The sequence below is a fragment of the Camelina sativa genome, chromosome 9, assembly GCF_030686135.1.
Source record: "Camelina sativa cultivar CO46 ecotype springtype chromosome 9, ASM3068613v1".
Lineage (NCBI taxonomy): Eukaryota > Viridiplantae > Streptophyta > Magnoliopsida > Brassicales > Brassicaceae > Camelina > Camelina sativa.
This window is the reverse complement of record NC_141888.1, coordinates 10,939,670-10,964,323: the sequence shown is the minus strand read 5'-3', so window position 1 is coordinate 10,964,323 and position 24,654 is coordinate 10,939,670. Positions and strand designations below refer to the sequence as shown.

General features: G+C 35.6%; 2 protein-coding genes and 2 pseudogenes across 2 annotated transcripts; 3 read left to right on the top strand and 1 right to left on the bottom strand.

Annotated features, from left to right (window-relative positions):
• The first annotated feature begins 533 nt into the window (after positions 1–533).
• Positions 534–1,994, top strand: LOC147938055 (uncharacterized; annotated as a pseudogene).
• A 3,537-nt stretch (positions 1,995–5,531) lies between these two features.
• LOC147938054 (uncharacterized) lies at positions 5,532–6,152 on the top strand. Its single transcript, XM_087465449.1, has one exon. It carries the CDS (start codon positions 5,532–5,534, stop codon positions 6,150–6,152), a length of 621 nt encoding a protein of 206 aa, XP_087321575.1.
• Positions 6,153–14,711: 8,559 nt separating this feature from the next.
• LOC104773171 (proline dehydrogenase 1, mitochondrial) lies at positions 14,712–17,650 on the top strand. The gene is made up of 4 exons (XM_010497749.3): positions 14,712–15,669; positions 16,273–16,924; positions 17,013–17,253; positions 17,345–17,650. Exons 1-4 carry the CDS (start codon positions 15,100–15,102, stop codon positions 17,382–17,384), a joined length of 1,503 nt encoding a protein of 500 aa, XP_010496051.2. The 5' UTR covers positions 14,712–15,099; the 3' UTR covers positions 17,385–17,650.
• A 3,480-nt stretch (positions 17,651–21,130) lies between these two features.
• Positions 21,131–21,701, bottom strand: LOC147938053 (uncharacterized; annotated as a pseudogene).
• Positions 21,702–24,654: the final 2,953 nt, after the last annotated feature.

The following is a 24,654-nucleotide window of genomic DNA, read 5'->3' as shown; positions in this document are numbered from 1 at the left end:
TTATAACTAAAGTATTGGTAGTAGACTAACTAACTATCCTATTCATGCTATTTCACGGCGTATAACTAAGATTTTTCCTTATATAGAATATCATATACAGAAGTATGTTTTATTAAGTCCAAAAAGACGTATATATAAAGCCTTGATCACAGTTTCTAGCTATTTTTATCACATACTGTATCTAACTTTTGAAAAAACCAAAAAAACGCTTAAGACCCTCTTTCTAATCTAGTGTCTTTCATTAGGGGTAGAATAAAGATCTGACCGGAGTAAAACAATCTCCCTTTCGCTTTTTTCATCCTGTTTAACACATTTTTCCTCGATTCCTTAATCCTCTTGAGATTTATTCTAGGGTTCATCCTAAGTTTACATCTCGGGAAATTCTAATTGGGGGAAATTAGTCTAAATAGCTATATTCACCGTTCATTTAAGCGATAGACTTGCGATCTTGGGTAAAAGAGAGGGGCGAGAAGTTTGTTTTCATTTTCTCAGATCTATTTCAACTCCCTGAGTCAAAAATTATGTCATCAGCCATGGATAGAGCGTTGATGGAAATGTCTCTGGAGGAGGAAGAAGTACCTTTCACCATGCCAGATCTGCCGGAATATTCCTCTTGTGAAAGAAATTTGCTAAGTTTGGTAGGAAGAACTCTCAACCCGGAATGTCAACCGATGGATCAGTTAATCTAGAATACGCCACGCAAATGGCAAAAGTTTGGAAGATGCAAGGGAGTGGCGCTATCCAAGGAAAAGTTCCAGTTCTTCTTCAACACTGAGCATGATTTGAATGAAGTGCTAGAGAAAGGTCTTCACACCTTCAATGACTGGACCATTGTGGTGGATAGATGGTTTGAAAACCCACCGGATAACTACCTTCAATTCACTCCTATCTGGATTCAAATGTGGAATCTGCCAATAAACTACTACACGAAAAAGGCTCTTACAGCTTTGGGTGAACATATTGGTCAAGTTCTGGAAATTGCTTTTGATGTGGAGAAGCCACAACTACAAGAATTTGTCAGAGCAAAGATCTTGTTTGATTTCTCAAGACCTCTTAGGCGATCAAAGTTAGTTAACCTCCCAAAAGGGGATTCAACGACTGTTTTCTTTGAGTATGAAAGGGTGCTGAGAAGATGCTATGAATGTCAAAGAATGACTCACGAAAACACGAGATGCCCAATACTGATAAAGATAAAGCTGGAATTGGCGGATGCAAGGAAAGCTGGGATTCCAATAGCCAAACCAATAAAAGAACTGATTATGAACTAATCTGATCCTTTGTTTGGAGTGCTTCAAGAAAGTCAAGTTGGGGTGGATCCAAACACAGGAAGACAGAGAATCTCCCCAGTAGTCCTTGAAGGAATGAGACAATATCTCAGAGTTGGCAACGAAGAAGACAAACTGCTCAGAGAAGATAAGGTGAAGCAATCGGTTGGAGAAGTTGAGAAGGACCCTCTAGCACAAAAGTCTATCCTTAGGCTAGAGCCCCTCCCAATTTTCCACCAAGAGGTAAACAAAGAAAAAGGTGTAGTGTTTGATTTCTGGAATGCTTCGACATCAGAGAAAAATCGCAGTGTCTTCGATGGAAGGCTAAAGCCAGCAAATATTGTTCCCACCTCAGGTCCTGATAGCGTGTGGGTTATGGAAGCTGATCCGTCCTTTATAAATGAAGATTCCACCAGTTTTCTAGCCTTATCTCAGCCGTTTCAGGTTAACTCAACTGGTTTTAGTCCTTCCTCCTTTGCAGCAGGGTCTGCAGGTACTCACCCGACAAAACCAAAAGCCAAAAAGAGAAACAGACCAGCGAAGAGTACTAGGAAGCTAAAATTGTTGGATCCAAGTAAAGAGTTGGTCTTATGGGCCAAGTCAGAAGGGGTGCAAATTGGTGCGAAAGAAAAGAGGAAAGCAGATGACGAGGGTACAAGCACTGCAAAACAAACAAAGCTTAACCCTCAAGAGGTGATCCCAAAGGGGGGATTGCCTAACGCCCAATGAGCATCATCAGCTGGAATTGTCAAGGCCTGGGACGGTCTCTGGACTTGACAATTCCTTGTCTCAAGGAAATGCGTAAAAAAACATTTTTCTGAGATGTTGTTCTTGATGGAAACGATGCACAAAAGGGATGTTCTAGTGGACTTGCAAGAATGGTTAGGATATGATCGTGTATATACAGTAGAACCGGTGGGTAAATGTGGTGGCTTAGCGCTTTTTTGGAAAAGTAGTGTTAAAGTTGATTTTAAGTTTGTGGATAAAAACTTGTTGGACGCTCAAGTACAGTTTGGAGCTTACAACTCTTTTGTCTCTTGCATTTATGGAGACCCCGATAGAAGTAAACGTGGTGCAGTATGGGAAAAAATCTCAAGAATAGGGGTTGGTCGAAGAGACAGATGGTGCATGTTTGGTGACTTCAACGATCTGATGCACAATGGAGAAAAAAAATGGAGGACCAAGAAGGAGTGATGCAGAATTCACTGGCTTCAATGATATGATTCGAGCTTGTGGCATGGTTGAACTCCTGGGACAAGGGAACAGCTTCACTTGGGCTGGAAGACGTGGTGATCACTGGATTCAATGTAAACTAGATAGAGCTTTTGGAAATAATGATTGTTTCAAATATTTTTCGGTGTCAAACCAAGCCTTTTTGGACCTGAGAGGGTCAGATCACAGACCAGTCCTAATAAAGCTAATGACGTCCCAAGATTCATACAGATGTCAGTTTAGGTTCGACAAAAGATTCCTACACAAAGAAGGAGTGAAGTCGGCTATCTTATCGGCTTGGAGTAGTGGAAGATCAGGTACCAATGTATCAGTAGCAGATAGATTGTGTGCTTGTATAAAATCACTCAGTTCATGGAAGAGGAAAAGTTTCACAAACTCACATGATAAGGTCCAACAACTGGAAGCAGCATTAGAACAAGAGTAGTCAAGAGTATGGCCTGTTAAACAAAGGGTGTTTCATCTTAAGAAGGATCTAGCCATGGGGTACAAAGAAGAGGAATCTTACTGGAAACAGAAAAGCAGGCAGAAATGGCTAAGAACTGGAAATAGGAATTCCAAATACTTTCATGCTTCGGTGAAACTTAATAGACAAAAGAAGAGAATTACAAAGCTGAAAGATATAAATGGCAATTATCAGGAATCAGAAGCAGCGAAGGGTGAAGTCGCAGCAGCCTACTTTCAGAATCTTTTCACGTCCTCTAACCCGGCAAATTTTCATAACTGGTTCAACGACCTTCCCCCTAAAGTCTCTGAAGATATGAACAACAGGTTGTTAGAAGCAGATACATACCAAGAAATAAAAGAGGTAAATTTTTCAATAAAACCAGCCAGCGCCCCAGGCCTTGATGGGATGTATGCTCTTTTCTTGCTCTTTTCTTCCAGAAGTACTGGTCCACTGTTGGAGCTCAGGTAACATTAGAAGTGAAAAAGTTCTTTAGTGAAGGGACGATGCCAACTGACTGTAATTACACTCATCTTTGCTTAATACCAAAGACTCTCTACCCTACTAAGATGGCAAATCTAAGACCTATAAGCTTATGCTCGGTACTGTATAAAATAATCTCCAAAGTAATGGTCAAGCGATTGCAGCCAATGTTGCCTGATATAGTATCGGATACACAATCGGCCTTCGTGTCTGAAAGACTCATCACAGATAACATATTAGTGGCTCATGAACTGGTCCATTGCCTAAAGATCCATCCAAAGGTGTCGGAGGAATTTATGGCAGTGAAGTCAGATATGTCAAAGGCTTTTGACAGAATTGAGTGGAGTTACTTGAGATTGATGTTGTTGGCTCTGGGATTTCACGAGATTTGGGTTAATTGGATCATGATATGTGTCTCTTCGGTAACATACTCGGTCCTAATCAACGATGCTCCGTATGGTATGATCTCACCACAGAGAGGATTGAGGCAAGGAGATCCATTGTCCCCCTTTCTCTTTATCTTATGCACGGAAGGTCTTTCGCATCTGCTTAATAAAGCTCAATTGCAAGGAACCTTGGAAGGAATTCAATTATCAGTTGAAGGACCGATGATTCATCACTTGCTTTTTGCAGATGACAGTCTATTCATCTGTAAAGCTTCTAGGGAACAAAGCATTGTCCTTCAAAATATTCTGGGAATATATGGAGCAGCGACAGGTCAGACCATCAACCTAAGCAAATCTTCCATTACCTTTGGTTCAAAAGTAGCAGACAACATCAAAACAAATGTTCAGGCTTGTTTGGGTATTGTCACAGAGGGGTGAGCCGGCAAGTATCTTGGTCTTTCGGAATGCTTCAGTGGATCAAAGATTGAAATGTTGGACTACCTGAAAGATGGTCTGAAGTCGAAACTTTCAAGTTGGCACTCTAGATGCTTATCTCAGGGAGGAAAGGAAGTTCTTCTGAAATTGGTAGTACTAGCAATGCAAGTGTTTGCCATGTCTTGTTTCAAATTACCAAAAACCACCTGTGATAATTTGGAAAGCGCAATGGCATCCTTCTGGTGGAATTCTAATGAACACTCAAGCAAAATACACTGGAAAAGCTGGGATAAGCTCTGTCTATCTAAAGATTTGGGAGGTCTAGGGTTTCGGGATGTCCAGACATTCAACCAAGCATTACTAGCAAAACAAGCTTGGAGACTTTTAAAATCCCCAGATTGTCGAATGTCTAGACTCATGAAAAGCAGATATTATGAAGATGATAAGTTCCTGGAGGCAAAGCTAGGTAAGAGACCTTTCTTTGCCTGGCGAAGTCTTTTGTTTGGCCGAGAACTTCTCTTAAAAGGCCTGACAAAAAATGTTGGCAATGGTAACTCCATTAACGTCTGGATTGATCCATGGATAAACGACAATGGCTTTAGAGCACCTTGGAGGAGAAACCAGATTTTTGACGTTGGTCTAAAGGTCAGTTCGCTGCTGGATCCCAGAACAGGGTTTTGGAATAGAGAACTATTGAATGATCTATTTCCCGAGGATATCAACAGGATACTGCTTATAAAACCAGTCTGCTCTCAAGAAGATTTTCATACTTGGCAATATAAAAAAAGTGGAGATTTCTCGGTGAAGTCAACATATTGGCTTGCAGACAAAGAAGCCAGTATTGATTTGGTAAATGAGACCAATATGCAACCTTCTACTTTGGAGTTTAAAAGCCAGGTATGGAAACTCCAAACTGATCCTAAGATCAAAGTGTTTCTATAGAAGATGATTAGTGGCATCTTACCTGTGGCGGAAAAATTGAATGGCAGAGGAATGAAGGTAGATGAGCAATGTCAGATTTGCGGAGTCTTGGGAGAATCAACGAACCATACCCTATTCTTATGTACGCTGGCGAGACAGATTTGGGCCCTATCGGATTACCCATCCCCTGAACGAGGTTTTCAAAACGGCTATGTTTTCTCAAATTTCTATCACCTCCTAGAGAACAAGACTAATAGAAATTGGCCAGGAAACCTTAGGAAGAGCTTCCCTTGGATTTTGTGGAGAATTTGGAAAAACAGGAATGCCTTTCTCTTTGAAGGGAAGGTGTTCTCTCCGCTGGAAACGATGGAGAAAATTAACGAAGAGGTTTTAGAATGGTTTGAGGCACAAATTCTGGAGCAAGAAGAAGAAGGAGATATCAATGCAGGGCAATCAGAAAACAATCATAGCGGGGCAAATTTAGGCAGGGGTTGGGAGAAACCACCCGTTAATTGGTTAAAATACAATGTGGGATCTTCTTGGTCAAAAAGAAATCAAACTGCGGGAGGATCCTGGGTTTTAAGAGATACAAAGGGAGAGGTTCTGTTGCACAGTCGAAGAGCCTTCGCAAACATCTCAAATAAAGAGGATGTATCACTGAGAGTTTTACTCTGGGCTATGGAAAGCATGGGGAGCCATCAAGTGGATAAAGTTATATTTGCCGTCCAATCTAAAGTCTTGGTGGGTGCAGTGAATAGGCCGATCACATGGCCCTCTTTTAAACCTCAATCAGTGGCTCTGCATAGTTTTTTGAGACATTTCAAGGAATGGAAGTTAGAGTTGGAAGTAACAGCATCAAACAGAGGAGCAAACCTTATAGCCCAAAGTGTCACTACAGATTTGAGATATCAATCTTATGTGGCCAGGGGTTTTCCAGTTTGGCTTCGTGATGTTTTCATAGAAGAAAGAGGTTTGTCCTCTGTTTGATTGTTCATTTTTTGTGTTGATGAAAGTTCACAGGTCAAAAGGAACTTTTGGTTGGTTTTTTGGTATACGAGACTTCCATATTTTGTATAGAACCCATCATGTTGATGTCGGGGAATTAGGTTAGGCTAACTCGTCACTTATTAATTTGTACTGGTTAGCCTTTTTGTAACTCGTTTGGTTCCATTTTTGGATTAATACAAATTTAGACGACAAAAAATAAAAAATAAAGCCTTGATAAAAAAAAAAAGTCGATGATGAAAATTTGTGAATTTTAAAAATATTTTTAAATAATTAAATTGATATGTGAAATGCATATATACAAACATATATATATATATATGTATTAGCTTTATAGTTTGCGAAGTTTCTAACATTGTTGGCATCGACTCATTGTTGACTCATCGCGATGAAATTAATTTGGCAGCTCATGGGGCTGTCTTTTTCATTTTACTAAAACCTTTGGCATGTGGGTTTTGAAAGGACTCAACTTGCTTTTTTGTCGAAAAATGACTCAACTTGTTGCATTCACTAATCAGTATTCTATATTAAGTACCTATATAAATTCATCCAAGGCCCCACGAAAATATTACACAACAGGATATAATTACAAATTAGTTCGAAATGGTTAGCAAAGAAAACATGATTAATTAATATGTACTGCTATATGTTATCAGTTTTGTGTGGTAAATTTCTATATTTGTGTCTTTCTATTTATATGCATATGGTATATTTGTTATAGATGTGTACAATTTGTTTTTAGTTCCGTTTTTAACTCTCGATTGACGGACGAGAGGTGAAGCTAAAGGAAAAACATAATGATTAGGTGAATACGACACAAAACGAACAATAATAGTACCAAAGGTCGACGATATAACAAACGCTCGGTATATTTGTTCATTTAGCTACTCGAAACACAATTAACTCAACTAGGACGAAAAACTGTATAAGTCTATGATCATTATAGTTTACAACTTTACATTATCAGCATTTTATATATAAAAACAGAAAAATGTACGAGTTGTAGTATAATAGTTTTAAAGGATACTATTACTATAATGATGTACGAGTTGCATTTAATCTAAGCGATGCTCCATTTTAAATACACTCTTATATTTTATAGTTTGATTTTGATGTTTTGAGTCTGATTTTTAGCATAAGTGGCAAGAGTAACGCGGTAGTATTACTTTAATTATTCATGGGAGATCTATTTGTTTTCATCTATCATCTAGTTTGTTTATATGTGGCGTGATAGTGAACAGTTTCCTACAAAATGGTTGAAAAAATGAACTTTTAAAAATAAAACTACTAAAGAAACAATAAACATTTTGTTGTTTAGAGTTTTCTTTTGTTAACGATGATTAAATATGCGATACATTGCTAGCTAAATATAATTTATCTCTTTCGATATAATGATTTTATTATTTATTAGATATTAATAAATTCTTCATGTTTTTTATGTATTCTTTTATATAAATAACATAGTTGAAGGTTATAAATATTATTATTCATAATTGTTATATTTTTTTGGGTTACAATTTCTTCTTTTAGTTTCAACGTTGAACAACAATTTATTGTATAATATTATTCATAATTGTCATATTTTTCATCTTCTTGTATTTTCAGATTACATTTTTTAAAAATGAATACTCGATTTGTTTTCCATGTTTTAACCATATTCTAAGTTTAATGGAGTATAAGTTACTATATCATTGAAAATATTACTCCCTCTAGGTCAATTTAATATCGCTTTAAGACATAATTTTTTTTTAGAATAAGTGTCTGTTTTAGGTTTGCATTGTAATTTTTTTTTATCTTTTTGAGATTTATTTCTATTATTTAATTATATTAATCTGATAAAAATTAGAAAATGTATTATATTAGTAAATATGAAACAGAAAATTTAGTTATTTTTTTATGTTTAAAGAAAGAGTATATTCTTAAAACATTTATAGAAACAGTGTATTATTAAAATTACATTAATCATCGTTTAACCCATTATTATTGTCATATTTATTAGTCAAGTATGTCATCGTTTTTCTAACCCATACCCACTTGTGAGTTGTGAGTGACTCACGAAGTAGTGAAGAGTGAAGACGAACCATCCAAAGCTAAAAGATAAGTTACAAAATGATGTCCAAAAAAAAGAAATTTTTTTTTTTTTCAACATCAACTATTCATTAACCAAGTTAATACATCCAAATCAAAAGTATTTAGCATTTTCCTTTAAAAAATTGGACCAAATGCAATGAATCGATTTAGTATCACCCTGAATCATTAATAGATCCAACGCTATTTAACCAAGAAACATTGCATTTTTCAACTACAATAAAATAGATAACATATCACGACTCGGTGTGAAATTATCTCTTAAATCACTTAAATAAACCTTATGACAGAAGAACAACTACTAATACAGAGAAGACCAAATCATATACTGAAGAAAAAGATTTAAGTTACAAAATATACTTAATAGAGTTGAATTTTGATGTAGCACCCGAATATTACACACAATAGAGAATCTTTGAAAAAAGCAGATCTTTACGACTGGGACCCATTCGTACCCTCAAAAAGGTAATGCTACCAATTTTTGGAAATAAAATAAAAAGTATGTATTTAATTTAATTATATTTGATGTGATTTGATTTCAGCCGTTAAATTGAGGGAGTGAGAGGGTGAAGAGGTCACGTGAGGAAGTAAAGAGGGTAGGTGTACATATATATATGACACGACAGTTTCCAGCTGTAGCCGCCATTTTATTGGTCCAACCCAACCTCGCATGCAATATTCATTTTTTTCTTTTGTCAAGTAACGCTTGAATATTCATTTTTGTTTTATTCAAGATATTAAAATTTTATTTCGATTGTACTTTTGTCATTTATTATTTATTGAAATTTGAAACTCCAAATGTAACTGACATTTTTTTCAAAAAAAAATGTAACTGACATTGATTTACATATATTTTAAGAAACCTAAACTGATGTCTAAATCAGATTTGCATTATGCTTAATTAATCTACATTTTTTACCTTTATTGTGTATTAGGAAATAATATATAAAGAAAGTTAAAAATAAATCAGATTTGCATTATGCTTAATTAATCTCCATTGTGTATTAGGAAATATTTTTTTTTTTTTTAAAGTTTTATATATTTTATATGTATTTTATTAACTATTGATGACAAATTGTAAACTTTAAAAAATAAATTTATTATTGGTTTAAAATTGTAGATAATTGTTAATCATATAAAATATTACATTTGTAATCAGTTTTTTGTATGTTTCTTAAATATGAATATGAGATCAACAACAATATAAACTATGAATCTCATACTAGAATATAATTTTAAAATATCAATTTATTATTTACAAAATGACACAATTATCATTTTTATATTCCTCTCTTTTATAAAGAGTGTCATTTTGACACAATGTATACAAATTAGGAAAAGTTAGAAATTTAAAATTATACATGTTTGCTCCTATTTAATAAGTAAGTAATGATTTAACTTTAAAGAAAATAAATTTTAAGTTCAGAGGTAAACTAAGCAATTTAGTGTAAAAAATCTATTAAAATTATTGAATGATATTTTTTGTGAAACAAAAAAAAATCTCTATAATGTCACTTTTTGTAAAATAGGGGGATACATCTTTACAATTTCATTATTGTGTTATTTTTTAAAACAAAGACAATCTAATACATAACTCTTAATTTAATTAATAAAGTAAGAGATCAATAAAAAAAATTAATCTGATATTGAATTTCACTATATCTTATAATCAGAAGAAAAACATAGGTGTATCTAAATTGAGATCTTGCTGTAGTAAACATTTTTTGTTTTAAATGTTTTAATTCAAAATCTATTTTAAACATCTATTTACCTTTTTTTCTAAGGTCGGAATCTTTGGTTGATTAATTCAAACTAATAGTCATTAAGATTCCGGAGATTCCAATTTAGAAAAGTCAAAGATTCAAAGAACAAGTCCAGGTCCACATGTTGAATCCTATTCATCATCCACTCATCCTTCATATCTTCCCTCCACCGTCTCCGCCCAAAAAAAAAAAAAAAAATCCTTTAATTAATAAATATATCAATTAAATAGTTATCCGATGACTCATCCTATGGTCAGGACCTTGCTGTCTCTGACGTCCTTCAGTATTACTATTATTTTTTTAATTTTGTTTCTCTCAGAAAATTACGGCACAATCTTGCTTAACCTTTTCAGAAAAACAGCTAATATTTGTGGACCTAAAATAAATAACGTAGCATCTAGATTTTTATAATTGTATATTCTATTATATTTTGAATTCCGTACCCCTAATACTAGTACTAATTAGTAATTACTACTTATATAATGCAAATCAAGCCAGAGTCAATAAGACGTGAGTAGAGAACTTTGCCATCATGACTAGAGTTGCAATAATTAATTAAATTAAGAAAGTCCCCAGTTTTTATATATTTAAGATTTACCCATTATACTCGCTCTGGGTTAACGGCAGAAACCGTTCAAACCGAACCGATTAACCCGACTTTTACGGTTATCGGCGAGAACCGAAGTGATCTTGTCAAACCGAACGGCGCAATTGATTTGGTGATTCGGCTATCGGTTCGATTCGGTTCGGTAATCGGACCGATCGGTTTATCCATAACTATACCGGAACCATATATAAAGAACCTAACCCTAAGTTTAACCCGTGTTTCACTTTGTCTCCTTCATCTCTGCCTCATTCGATCCCGACAATGGTGATTCCGACAAAGTTGTAACAGTTCACTTCATCAGTTCAGCCATCTTTTCCGATCAATTTTCTCATTGTGTCTCTTCTCCTTCTTCAATTTTACATCTTCTTAGTCTTAAACTCGGTGATTTCAACCTCAATTAACCGCAGCCATAGAGGTAAGATCTTTGTTTCATCTTTCTCTGTTCTTCTAGGATTTATTTGATTCTTTATTTGATTATTTCTGTTTTGGAATCTAAAATATGTGTAGAGAAATTGAAACCTAAACCCTAAATTTATGAAATTGAATTCGATTTCATAAATTTAGGGTTTAGGTTTCAATTGTTTTGTTATACTTTGTTTAGGGTTCTTGTAATTTGTTTGATTCTTTATTAATCTGTTTGGGAGTCGAAAATATGTGAAGAGAAATTGAAACCTAAACCCTAAATTTATGAAATCGATTTCATAAATTTAGGGTTTAGGTTTCAATTGTTTTGTTATACTTTGTTTAGGGTTTTTGTAATTTGTTTGATTCTTTATTAATCTGTTTGGGAGTCAAAAATATGTGAAGAGAAATTGAAACATAAATGCTAAATTTATGAAATCGAATTGTTTTGTTATACTTTGTTTAGGGTTCCTGTAATTTGTTTGATTCGTTTAGCGTTAGTGTGGTTTACTGGTTTTAGTAGTTAAGTTGAATCGATATTGGGACATTTGACTATCTAGGTTAAGTTTGGTTTAACTGTAAACTTCAAATGTTGAATACTCGAATATGAAGCTGAGCTAATGTGAGGCTTTGTGTAATGAATTTGTAGATGTCTGACGAGTACAACGAGAGGGAACCTACACTTCAACCTGAACAACATGGCACAAATGTTGAAACTAGGAAGAAACGTCCGAGACCTCCCTCTGGTGCTGATAAGCCACCCAAGCCACGGAAGAAGTATGCAAAGAGAGCTCCAGTTTGGGAACATTTCATTCAAAGAGATGAAGAATCTACTAAGAGCTACTGTAAGTATTGTGGAGCAGAGATTGCTTGTGATTCAAAGACAGTGGGTACTAGCCCAATGATAGCTCATATTGCTAGATGCAAACAGTACAAGGATTGGGTTGAAAAAGAGAAGCAGCAGGTTCTAAGTAGTGATAACAAGGGGAACTTGAAGGTGATTAACTATGATCCACATCTGTTTAGGAAATCAGTTAATGAGATGGTAGTTGTCAATGAGTTGCCTTTGTCATTTGTGGAATCTGAGGGTTGGAAGCGGTTTTGCTTCAACATCTTGCCGATGTATAAGCCATTTTCTAGAAGAACTTGTAGTAAAGACATTGTTGGGATGTATCTGGAAGAGAAGGCAGCCTTGAAGCACTTGTTTGCGGTAGAGAAACAAAGGGTTTCACTGACGACAGATATATGGACATGTCCTACAACTTCCTACAGCTACATGGTGATCACAGGTCACTGGATCAATACTGAGTGGGAGTTGCAGAAGAGAATCCTTAGCTTCAAACCAATCACCGATCATAAAGGAGATACCATTGCTGGACAGTTGATGGACTGCTTAGATGATTGGGGTATTGAGAAGGTATTTACGGTTACTGTTGATAATGCAAAGAACAACGACAAGGCTTTAGATACTTTGAAGGATGCATTACGGCTGAGAGGAGGAGAATCATTAGTTGCAGATGGTGAGTATTTACATATGCGTTGCTGTGCACATATCCTCAATCTGATTGTTGGAGATGGTTTGAAGAAAGCAAAGCATCATGTTGTTGCTGTTAGGAATGCGGTGAAGTATGTCCGGTCATCTTTCACTAGGCTTAAATCTTTTGCATTGAGATGTGACACAGGAAAGTTGTGTAGAGGCAGTTTACCATTAGATGTTGTCACACGCTGGAACTCAACATATCTGATGTTGAATTCTGCTTTGAAGCTGAGGGTGGCTTTTGAAAAGATGGAAGCTGAGGATAAGTTGTATTGTGATTACTTTGAAGAAGAGGATGAGAAGACAAAGATGAAACGAGTTGGGCCACCAACTTCTTCTGACTGGGAGGAAATATCACGGTTAGTGAAGTTTCTGAAAATATTTTACCGGTGTACTCTGACATTCAGTGCTTCTAATTCAGTAACTTCCTCTTTATGTTACAATGAAATTGTTGACATTGAGAGGAATCTGATGAGTAAGTGTACCAGTCCTGACGAGGAGATCAGAAAGCAAGCTCATGTCATGAGAGATAAGTTTGAGAAGTATTGGGATGGACTAAACAACATGAACCCTTTAGTGATTGTGGCCAGTGTATTCGATCCTAGAAACAAGATGAAGTTTGCTTCCCTTTGCTTTGATCAGTTGTATGGTAAGGACACCATAGAGAGTAGGCACCTCAACGCCAAAGTTTCAAGCGTACTCTCGAAACTGTATGATCATTACAGTTTCAAGCTGAGCAAACCAGAAGACAGCGAAGATTTTACAGATTCGCAAGTACGACCTGAAAACTTTGAGATTTCAGATGATGAAGATGATTGTGAGGGGATGCTAGCAATATTTCATAAGGTGGTTGGATTGAGTAGTAGTGAAGATAGCTGCAATGAGTTGCAAATGTATCTAACAGAAAAACCTGAGCCAAGAGTAGAAAACAAGTTGGGGATGTCTTTCGATATTCTCAGTTGGTGGAGGCGTAATTGCTGTAAGTTTCCAATCTTGTCAGAAATGGCTAGAGATGTTCTAGCCATTCAAGCCTCATCTGTTGCTTCAGAGTCAGCCTTTAGTACGAGTGGGAGGGTGTTGGATTCGTATCGGAGTTCTTTAACTCCTTACATGGTTGAGGTTTTGTTGTGCACCCAACAATGGTTAAAGTGTTCTTATAAAGTTGAAGCAGCAGTAGCAAACTTGGCCCAAATGTTGGAAGAAGTTAATTTTTTTGAGTCTCTTGGTAAGTTTATCATTTCTTTTTACTCTTTATTAATCATTTCAAATCTTTTCATAACTATAAGTCTATAACTAATCTCTTCCCTTTTGTTTTCTTGTGTAGATTCTCGAAATTCAATGGTTGCAATTCCATGATTCTTCATATCATGGCAGGTATGATTTGGTTCTCCTAAACTTTATATATTGTCAAGTTTTGATTCTGTTTTTGATTTATATTGTCAAGTCTTTCTTATGATGTTCATAGGTAGGTAGGAAGCTGCACTTTTGTCCTTTTTGATGCGGAAAGCAGCCTTAACTATGGATCGGATAGTACATACTTTGAAGCTGTGTTTTTGTCCCTTTTGACGCGGAAAGCAGCCGTAACATAACTGACCTTTAAGCCGCCCTTTTGAGAACCTTTAGATGCAGATTAATAACCTTTTTTTGATGACTTGATGTAATGGTTTGTTATTAAACTAGCTTACCAGCTTCTGTAATTGTGTGTAATGGTCTGTACTGGTTTGTACTAGTAGCTTTAAGCTCACAACACAGCTTTAAGCTACCAGTACAGAAACTTAACAGCTTATGTATGGTTGTACTTAAGAAAATGTCTTATTCGGGTTATATAAACCGAATTTGCTATAGGTTTCGGTTGTCTTCGGAAGACAAATAAAATCAGATAACCGACCCGTTTAACCCGACTACCGACCGACCCGAACCGAATTCAATTTCGGGTCTATTCGGTGGAAATTTTCAATAACCGAATATTGGGCTAACCGAACAACCCGACCCGAAGAACCCGAATTGGCCGAACGCCCAGGACGACATTATACGATACCATACCATAATGGTTTAGAAAAAAACTATACCATAGAGGGGTATTTTAAGATTATGGTATTTTAAGATTCCCTTTTAAATTGAAATGGATGTAAATCATCGAATTCAAATTAGTAGGAAGAATAAAAACTTACAAGATTAGTTTTAACTTTCTTTACACAGATTCCCTTGTAATTTTAGAATATAGTTTTTTTGTCACTATTTTTTTTAGATTATTTTATCTGAATCAATCCGATTAAAGAATTGTACACATGGGCATCTATATATATCGACAAGGTAAAACGTGTATGTATATGCATAAGGTTTTACGTTCTTCTATAAATATATGTGGTAGTAACATTGGAGGAGGAAAAAATCACACAACCAAAAGCGTTGAGAGAAAAAAAAGAGAAAAAAACAAACAAAAGCTTAGGAAACATCAAAAAAACAAAAAAAAAGAAGAGAAGAGAAAATAAATTTTTGTTTACGTTTTCAAAACCAAAATCTTTGAATTTTATGGCAACCCGTCTCCTCCGAACAAACTTTATCCGGCGATCTTACCGTTTACCCGCTTTTAGCCCGGTGGGTCCTCCCACCGTGACTGCTTCCACCGCAGTCGTCCCGGAGATCCTCTCCTTTGGACAACAAGCACCGGAACCACCTCTCCACCACCCAAAACCCACCGAGCAACAATCTCACGATGATCTCGATCTCTCCGACCAAGCCCGTCTCTTCTCCTCTATCCCTACCTCTGATCTTCTCCGTTCCACCGCCGTGCTGCATGCGGCGGCAATAGGTCCTATGGTGGATCTAGGAACGTGGGTCATGAGCTCTAAACTTATGGACGCTGCCTTGACGCGTGGCATGGTCCTAGGGCTCGTGAAAGGTACGTTTTATGACCATTTTTGCGCCGGTGAAAATGCCGACGCAGCCGCTGAGCGCGTGAGAAGCGTTTATGAGGCTACTGGTCTTAAAGGGATGCTCGTCTATGGCGTCGAACACGCCGATGACGCTGCATCTTGTGATGATAACATGCAACAATTCATTCGAACCATTGAAGCTGCCAAATCTTTACCTACATCTCACGTAAGCCATTCCTCTGTTTCTCTACTTTCCTCTGTTTTTTTTTTTTTTTTTCTTTTTTTACATTTTATAAATCTGATCATAACAGACAAAAGAAAAAAAAATCTTAGATTTAATTATATTATTAAAATTTTTCTTAAAAATTGAAATAATTTGTTGATGGTAATCAAATATGGGCAACTTGTTTTGTGTTCGACAGCCAAATCTCCGTACTCTGACAAAGTACACTTGCATAGATATATACATTTATATCTATGTATTTTTCATATGAACAATTAACTAATTTGTTAAATTTACTCTTACGCGTTTTTAACAAGGAACAAATACATAGATACCCAAGTTGCATTTTCTCTTATGAAAATGACTTGGCGTCTTACTTTATTTACCTTTTAAATTCGATGTTTGAATTTTATCAGTGCGGTGATAAAATCAAAGGCAATGCGTCATTATCGGATTAGATTTTACACGCACGAGGTCCTCCTAGGTGGACTAGAACTTTCTGAAGAAAAACACTTTAGGAATATTCTCTCCGGTTTATTGTTGTGAAATCCCGGTTTACATTTGGGTTTTTAATAACCGGTTATTTGTTTCTCTATGTCCTAACAGTTTAGCTCAGTGGTCGTGAAGATAACCGCGATTTGTCCAATTAGTCTTCTGAAACGAGTGAGCGATCTGCTTCGATGGGAATACAAGAGTCCAGGTTTCAAACTCTCCTGGAAGCTCAAATCGTTTCCGGTTTTCTCCGATTCGAGTCCTCTCTACCACACAAACTCAGAACCGGAACCCTTAACCGCGGAAGAAGAATTGGAGCTCGCAGCAGCCCACACAAGGATCCAAGAAATCTGTAGGAAATGCCAAGAATCCAATGTACCTTTGCTGATCGATGCGGAAGACACAATCCTCCAACCCGCGATCGACTACATGGCTTACTCATCGGCGATCCTGTTCAACGCGGACAAAGACCGACCGATTGTTTACAACACGATTCAGGCGTACTTGAGAGACGCCGGTGAAAGATTGCATTTGGCTGTACAAAATGGCGAGAAAGAGAATGTTCCTATGGGGTTCAAGTTGGTAAGAGGCGCTTACATGTCTAGCGAAGCTAGTTTGGCAGATTCCTTGGGTTGCAAGTCGCCGGTCCACGACACAATCCAGGACACGCACTCTTGTTACAACGACTGTATGACCTTCCTGATGGAGAAAGCCTCGAACGGATCAGGCTTCGGGGTCGTTCTTGCAACACATAACGCTGATTCGGGTAAAGCCATTTCCATTTTGATTAAATCCATCGCTTCAGTTACGAGTCAAAACGGATTACTAATTTGTATAAATGTTATTAATTTCAGGGAGACTTGCGTCAAGGAAAGCGAGTGACCTCGGTATCGATAAACAGAACGGCAAGATAGAGTTTGCACAGCTATACGGAATGTCAGATGCATTGTCCTTCGGTTTAAAGAGAGCTGGGTTCAATGTGAGCAAGTACATGCCGTTTGGACCAGTCGAAACCGCTATACCGTATCTTCTCCGACGTGCTTATGAGAACCGGGGAATGATGGCAACCGGAGCGCATGACCGCCAACTCATGAGGTATTTTTATTCCTCCTGTTTAACTTCTTTAAACATATATAGTCTGGTTATTTGGATTTTATTTAACCAATGCTGGTATTGGTTATTGCAGGATGGAACTCAAAAGGAGGTTTATCGCCGGAATTGCATAAAGAGAAGTATTTAACTGTTATTATGTATGGATTATGATGTATGGATCCATTAAAATGGAATTCGGAAATGTAGATGAATAAATTTCTTATATGTAGATTAAGAAATTGGAAAAACATTATAAAAATTATAATATAAGAAATGGAGGTAGGAAAGAACATTTCATGTGGCTTTATCACAATGGACTACATCTTTGTATCGATATTTCATTCACCAATGTATATCCATCCTTCCTATTCAATAATAATGAAACTACCTTTTTATGTTACTTTAACTCTCGTTATTTTTACTCTAATAATGAAACTACCTTTTTACGCTTTTTTTTTTTCAGTTTCTTGGGTTTTTCGGATCGATTTTTTCGGTTTCTCCAACACGAAGAGCTTTCGAAACTAACCGAGAAAAACTTTGGTTCGGCCGGTTCGGTGTTCTTTCAGTTCGGTTATCAATTCATTTATTGCCTAACAAATTATTACAGTATTGCTTACTGTAAGTGATGAGAGTTTCCTTTAGGACATCTTTAAGTAAAGTAACGGTGAGTTTCTCAAAAAAATAAAAAAAGGAAAATTATAAAAAAAGATGTTTTTTCAAAACTTTGTATACATTCTTTTAAAAGTTTGGGCAAATAGGTTGGGTTAAATAAAAGCCAATAATACTCTCAATTACATATTCAGATTAAATTTGTATATCAAATATAAATTCAAATTAAGGCCATGTTCTTTTTCAAGTCGCTCATCCAGCGATTGCGACAGATGAAAACGACAACGGCAATAGGAATTAAAATTCAAAACGACAACGGCAACGGAAAAACGATGACGGAACGTGTGTATTCCAGTGAGAAAAAGTGTCGCTGGAAAGAGAAAGAGATCGTCGGTTTTTTCAACGACTGTCAAAACAGCTCATTTTAACGGTACGGCGACTCTTCTCCACAATAGCAGCGACTTTTTTTCACAACAATAGGACTCTCCTCGTCTATTTTTTAGGTCGTTGTCGCTCTTCTAGCAGCTTGAAAAAGAACAGGGCCTAAATGTCTAGATTTTTATTAAATGAAATCGGGATATTGGTTGTAAATTGAGGCATTTAGTTTGTTTGTGTTTATGAGAAATAAAAAAAAAATTTAGGAAGGATAAAAAAAAAATTACTGATCGAAACCCTTATTCCGCCGTCCCTCTCCATCCTTAACCTCTCACCGTCGTGTCTCTCCATCTTCGCCTTAGCCACCGTCATCTCTTATTCTTTATTATCTCTCCTTCTTCACCGTCCTCCGCCGTCTCTCCTTCTTCACCATCTTCACCGTCTCACCATCCCACCATCTCACCATCTCTCCATATCTCCATCTCTCCAATTCTCGATCTTCACCATCTCTAAGTATATTTCCATGAATTAGGTATGTAGATTTCTGTTTAAACAACATTAATTTCTTAGTTTTTGTTTAAACAACATTAATTTCTGTTTAAACAACTCGATTTCAACCCAGATTTCAACCCGATTTTTTAACTCAGCTTACAATTTTTGCATGTTGAATCGATGATTTCTTAGTTTCTTAAGATTATGTCAATTTTCTAAAACTCGATTTCAATCCATCTTGATTTTCTTGTTTGTAATGGCTCAATTTCGATGAAAAGTATAAATTGTCAATTTCTCAATTTTACCAAATCGGGAAAACCAAATTTCGAGGTTGTTGTTGTTTGTTTATATCCGATTTCAACCTAGAATTGTATAATTTTAAGTAAATTAACAAATTTTCATTATGGATTTCTCTTGAACATTTATCCATGTTGATCGAATTTGGTTTGTTTAACTTTGTTAATTAACCGATCATGTTTTACTTTTATCCTTTAGTAATCTCGATTTGAATCCAGAATTGTATTATTTTTAGTACAGTGAACAACGTTTCAATGATCATAGGAAGTTTCTTGAGATTCCTTGTCAATATATATGTGTGTACTTTACATAATTCCTCAATAGATGTTTGCTCATTGACATTCTGAAACTATCAGGATGTTGTGTCCGATCTAAGCAAGGCTAATGAAGTTTCCCCTGAAGATGAGACAATTGGCCATGTGTTAAGGTACAGATTAATACTATCACGGATTAATACTATCATGGGTTTTAATATTTGATTACTGATAATGTCATGCTTTTCAGTTCTGCTTATTTCAGAGGTTTGGATATCAACTTCAAAAAATAACTTTGACTTTAAGTTTTATCTTTTATGATGCAGAGATGTCAAGGAAAGATTGGGTGTCGAGGGACCTGGCAATGCATCAAAAGGTATTATAAAGATTTGTTCGAAATAATACAGTGTATTATCAATTATGTCATTCGGTTGTTTCTTGGCTGCATTTTTTGATATGCCTCGTCCATGAATTGGGAAAACAAATGAAGGCTCGTCACATCATAACATATTTTGCATCTTTACCGCTTAACAGGTATGTAGAATTCTATTACAATTTTTTTTTTCAAGTTTCACCGCTTAACAGTTTATGTAATTTTTTAAAAGCTCGATTTTTTTTTTTTTTGATCTTGTTAGTTCAGGAAACCTGTCTATATCAGTCATGACTCTCTTTATATTCTCTTTGCAGTCAATTATATTTGTCGGAGGCTGACCATGGCTGAGAGCAGAATTGGATCATAAGTCACAAATGTCAATGTCCTCAACAAAAGCACCATCAGATTCTGATACAAGTAAGAGTCAAAGTACAGTTTTTTTATACAAGTCGTATCTAGTTTGGTTATAAAAGTCGTATCTCGTTTGTTCTGTTTTTTTTTTCAAGTTCCTGTTAGCATCTAAATGATTAGTAGTAATAGTTTTCTTGTTCTTAAATCATTCTTTTAGTAATTTTTTTTTTTTTTGTTTTGCAAAATTGAAGTCTCATATCTCTGTTGATTTATTTCAGTATTGGCTAATTTATACTAATTCATCTTTTACTTTTTTCGGCAGGAATGGAAAAGAAGTACCCTAAACGGCTTATGGAAGATGGAAGCGAGCCACAAGTTGGGCAGATAAATAACACTTGTCGAATGTCTATAGACTTCCCCAGACTTGTCTATAGACTTCACCAGACTTCTCTAGACTTGTCCAAACTTCATGATTCAGTTCAACTTGAAGATGTCCAAAAGTCACTTCCTGCTTCTTTATTCTAGTTAATCTCGAATCCAACCAAAATACTCCAAATCTAGCACATTGTCTCCACACCTAATCATAACTCAAGAAAAGACCAAAAAGACACAAAAGACGGACAAAGATGCAACAGATGACTCAAAACAAATACTAAATAAAGGACAAAAGACACCAAAAACACAATACATCAGGTTGCAAAAGAGAGTATGGAGAAGTCGAACAAGCAGAGGATTTGTGTACTAGTCGTATTGGCAGTTTCAATGGCGTGGCTTTATAAGAAGATGATATGATGTCTTTGCTTTCTGTATTTTGTTGTTATGCTTAACACTTTTTGTTAGTCTTGTTTTTTGTACTCTGGTTTTAATGAAAGTTTGATTGAAAGAAAACACCATCAAGGAATTTCAAAACACATGAGTATTATATTAATCTTAAATCAACACCATCAACAAATTTCAAAACATATGAGTCTATTAATCGAAAATAAAAACCATCAAACACCAGCATTCATCCCAAAGCAGCTGCCGTGAAACACAACCTAGAGGCTACCTGAAACATAACGAGTACCGTAAATATAAATGAAATCAAAAATTCAAAAACATGAATCTTAAGTTGATGCACAAAGCATTGTTATATCACGATATCACATGTCGTTCTGTTATGCCCTTCTTTTCCACACCACGCACACTTATGTCTCTTTGACCCTTGTGAGTTTTGTGATGATTTTATTTTGTCTTCAGCGGATTCATATCTTCTTTTTCTTTGCCGTCCTGGATGTCTTCTTGTTTCAGGTGGTCGAACTTTTGCATCTTCAACATGCTGTAGGACTCGCCATTCTTCTTCAGGAACACCTATTGGATTAATAGTTTCCTCATATTGCGATCTCCATGCAGTAGTGGTATACACATCATCAGCATAAGGATATAGATCCTTGCCTATATCAAAAGCTCCTTTTATAGCATGTCTACAAGGGATTTTTTCCTATGGTGAACTTTCCACATGAACAAGTCCTTCTTTCTAAGTCAACAATGTAGTCTACTCCATTACCTTTAACCTGGATCTGCGATCTGCTCATCAAATAACCGTTCATGAATTTACCTTTCTCTATTCTTCTTGAAATCTTTTTCTCCACCTCAACAGTTAAAGGATCTTTATGCTTTGCACTTAACTCTCTACTCTCATAAAACCAGCGTGTCATCATTTCTCTGATGCTGTCTAACAAAGGAATTATTGGATACTCTCTGGGTGTCCTCAAAGCAGCATTGATTGATTCAGCTGCATTGTTGGTGTTAATGTCATACCTATAACCCGGAAAATGACGGCGAGCCCATTTTCTCAGATCGGCTTCCTCTAGATAACTTCCAATAGCATGACTAATATTGTTAATTCGCCCAAACTCTTTCTCAAACTCAGCAACTCTATAAGCTTTTGATGCTTTTGCAACCATACAAGCAACACCTCTGCCCTTATTATATGTTATCACATTACTAATCAAGTGGTGGATGCAAATACCATGTTTAGCCAATGGATAGATGTTTCCAATTGATTTAGCAATCGATGTATGTCTATCTGACACAAATGATAAACCTTCTTCATCAGCTATAACCATCTTAAGTTGCATAAAAACCACTCCCATGAACAATCATTCTTAGAATCAACAATTCTAAATGCGATTGGATACAAATTGGAGTTACCATCTACAGCTGTAGCAACTAGGAGAACCCCTTTGTATTTATTCTTCAAAAATGTACCATCAACTACTATCACTTTCCGCATTGCCTTGTAGAACCCTCTTCTTGATTGACCAAAAGAAATAAATAGATATTTCAATCTTCCATCAAAGTCAATTTCATAATTCGTGAACGTACTAGGATTCGCTTCTTGTAGCATGTGCAAGTATTTTGGAATCTTAGCATAACTTTTCTCAGGAATTCCTCTAACTTCGTTAACTGCATACTCCCGAGACTCTCCAGCTTGGTGATATGTTAGCTCGCAGCCGTACCTTGAACGAATAATATTAACTATATCATTCGGTTTAGGACCTTCCTTCACACCCTCATGGCTTTTCTTAATGAGATGTCCAATTGTTCTTGCAGATGGAGTCCTACAAAATGAGTTTTTTTTGGAAGGAGCACATGTATGGTGGTTACCCACAAACTTGTTGATTTAGAAATATGTAGACGCTTGTAAACACTCAGCCCGGAGATGCCAGTTACAAGCACTATCAATGCAGCATATACACCACCATCTCTTATCAGATTTTGTAATCCTGTAGTCGCAGTTATATTTCATTGCATACATTTCCATATTAGCCTATAAAGCTTCTTTACTGCTGAAATATTCACCTTTTTTTACCATTGAATCTTCCATCTTTAAACCAGAAGCATCACCAAGATTAGCATCAGTAGGCTTTTCTAATACATCATTAGTCGGCTTAGGTGAATTCCTTGAAACAATAGCTGCTGATTTTCCCACATCAACTTCCACATCATAACCATCGCTAGTATCAACTGGGACCTTATTCAGATCGAACTGGACTTTAATCCTATCATCATCAACTACTCTTTTGAACGTAACACAGAACCGAATCATATTTTTCCTTTTCAGATATGAACGAAAATTTTTCATACCTCTATCATTTGTCAATACAACAGGAGGACAATCAACTTTAACCTCTGTGGGTAAATAACTGAATTCCACATCAAACATACTTTGCTCTATTTCAAAGTCTTCTGAAACCATCACCTTCAACTCTTCAAGAGACGTAGTGGGTTGCAAAGTCAGTAATCTAGCACGTTTTTCTTCATCATCAATAAATCTCCACTCCTTGTTGGCATCCAGTGTCCATACACCACAAGTAACATAGATTTGCATCATAAACAGGTAAGTAAAAGCTTTTTATGGAAGGTGGAAGAGATGGTGACCGATCACGTTAAGGTAGAATGTCAATTTTTCTTAGTTTGTTTATCTTCTAAATAATTAAGAATACGCATTCTAAAATGTATTAGAACAAATCTAAACAATAATTACAAAATCTTAACCATAAATTAAGAATTTAAAAAATATTTAAAAAATATTCACTTTCCTTATTTAATTTATTTTCTTTCTATTTTAGGGTATTCTAAGGTTTACAGATTACAAATTCTAAAATGTCTATGATATATCTTCTACTTCTTTTAGTATATAGGGTAAAACGTAGAAAATGAATTCTAAATTGATGTAGTTAGAAGAAAAACGTAGAATACATATTCTAAATTTTGTAGAACATACAGAATTCAGGTTCTGAAGTTTTTAGAACAAATTTTTCGTCTAAACTTCATAGAACATGTAAAAACTATAGAATGAACAATCTAAATGTTTCAGAAAGAGAATAAATCGTAGAAAGTCTACTCTAAACAATTTAGAGCAGAAATCAACAATTTACAAACTGATTTTTGACACCCAATATATTTTTTTTTCAAAATATTTTTTACACAGTTATATACTAACATTGATTGCTGTTTGTTTTTTGGTTTAAACTCCTAAAAACTTCACTATTTCTATTAGTATGGGCATTTTCGTCACAATTGACAATCTTCAATAAAAAAGTGTATATAGACAAATGTTTAGGAAAAGCTCCTTTCTTTTATAATTTTCCCTGAAAAAAACTAATTTTCTACAAATTTTCTTCTTTTACTTATTTTTTAATATTTGTTCCAATGAATAAATGACATCTGTCTTATTTGTTGTTAGAATTTTTTCTCAAGTTCGATCTTTTCTTTTCTCTTCTCTTTTTTATTTTTTAATAAGAGTATTTGTAAGAGAATCTCCTAGTGGAGATGGTCTAAGACCATGTGCTGTTCAAGTTCACTAAATACGGTAATGCAACCTTCCCAATAACATAGCCTGAAAAAAGTAGGCGAGTGAATGAGGTGAGCAATTAAGTGAATCAGACAATAAGAGATACAAATTAATAAGGAAGTGCATATTTTGTAGATGACAACTTATGGATTGAGTAATAGAGATTTTGGAAATCACTAGGATAGTGCCCGCGCTAAGCCGTGATCTGTTTTTTATAAATTTTTTATTTTAATTATTTTAAAGATAATTTTGTATGGTATTTGTAATTAAAAATCATTATTAATATAGATTTTGACAATTTTTATTGGTAATAT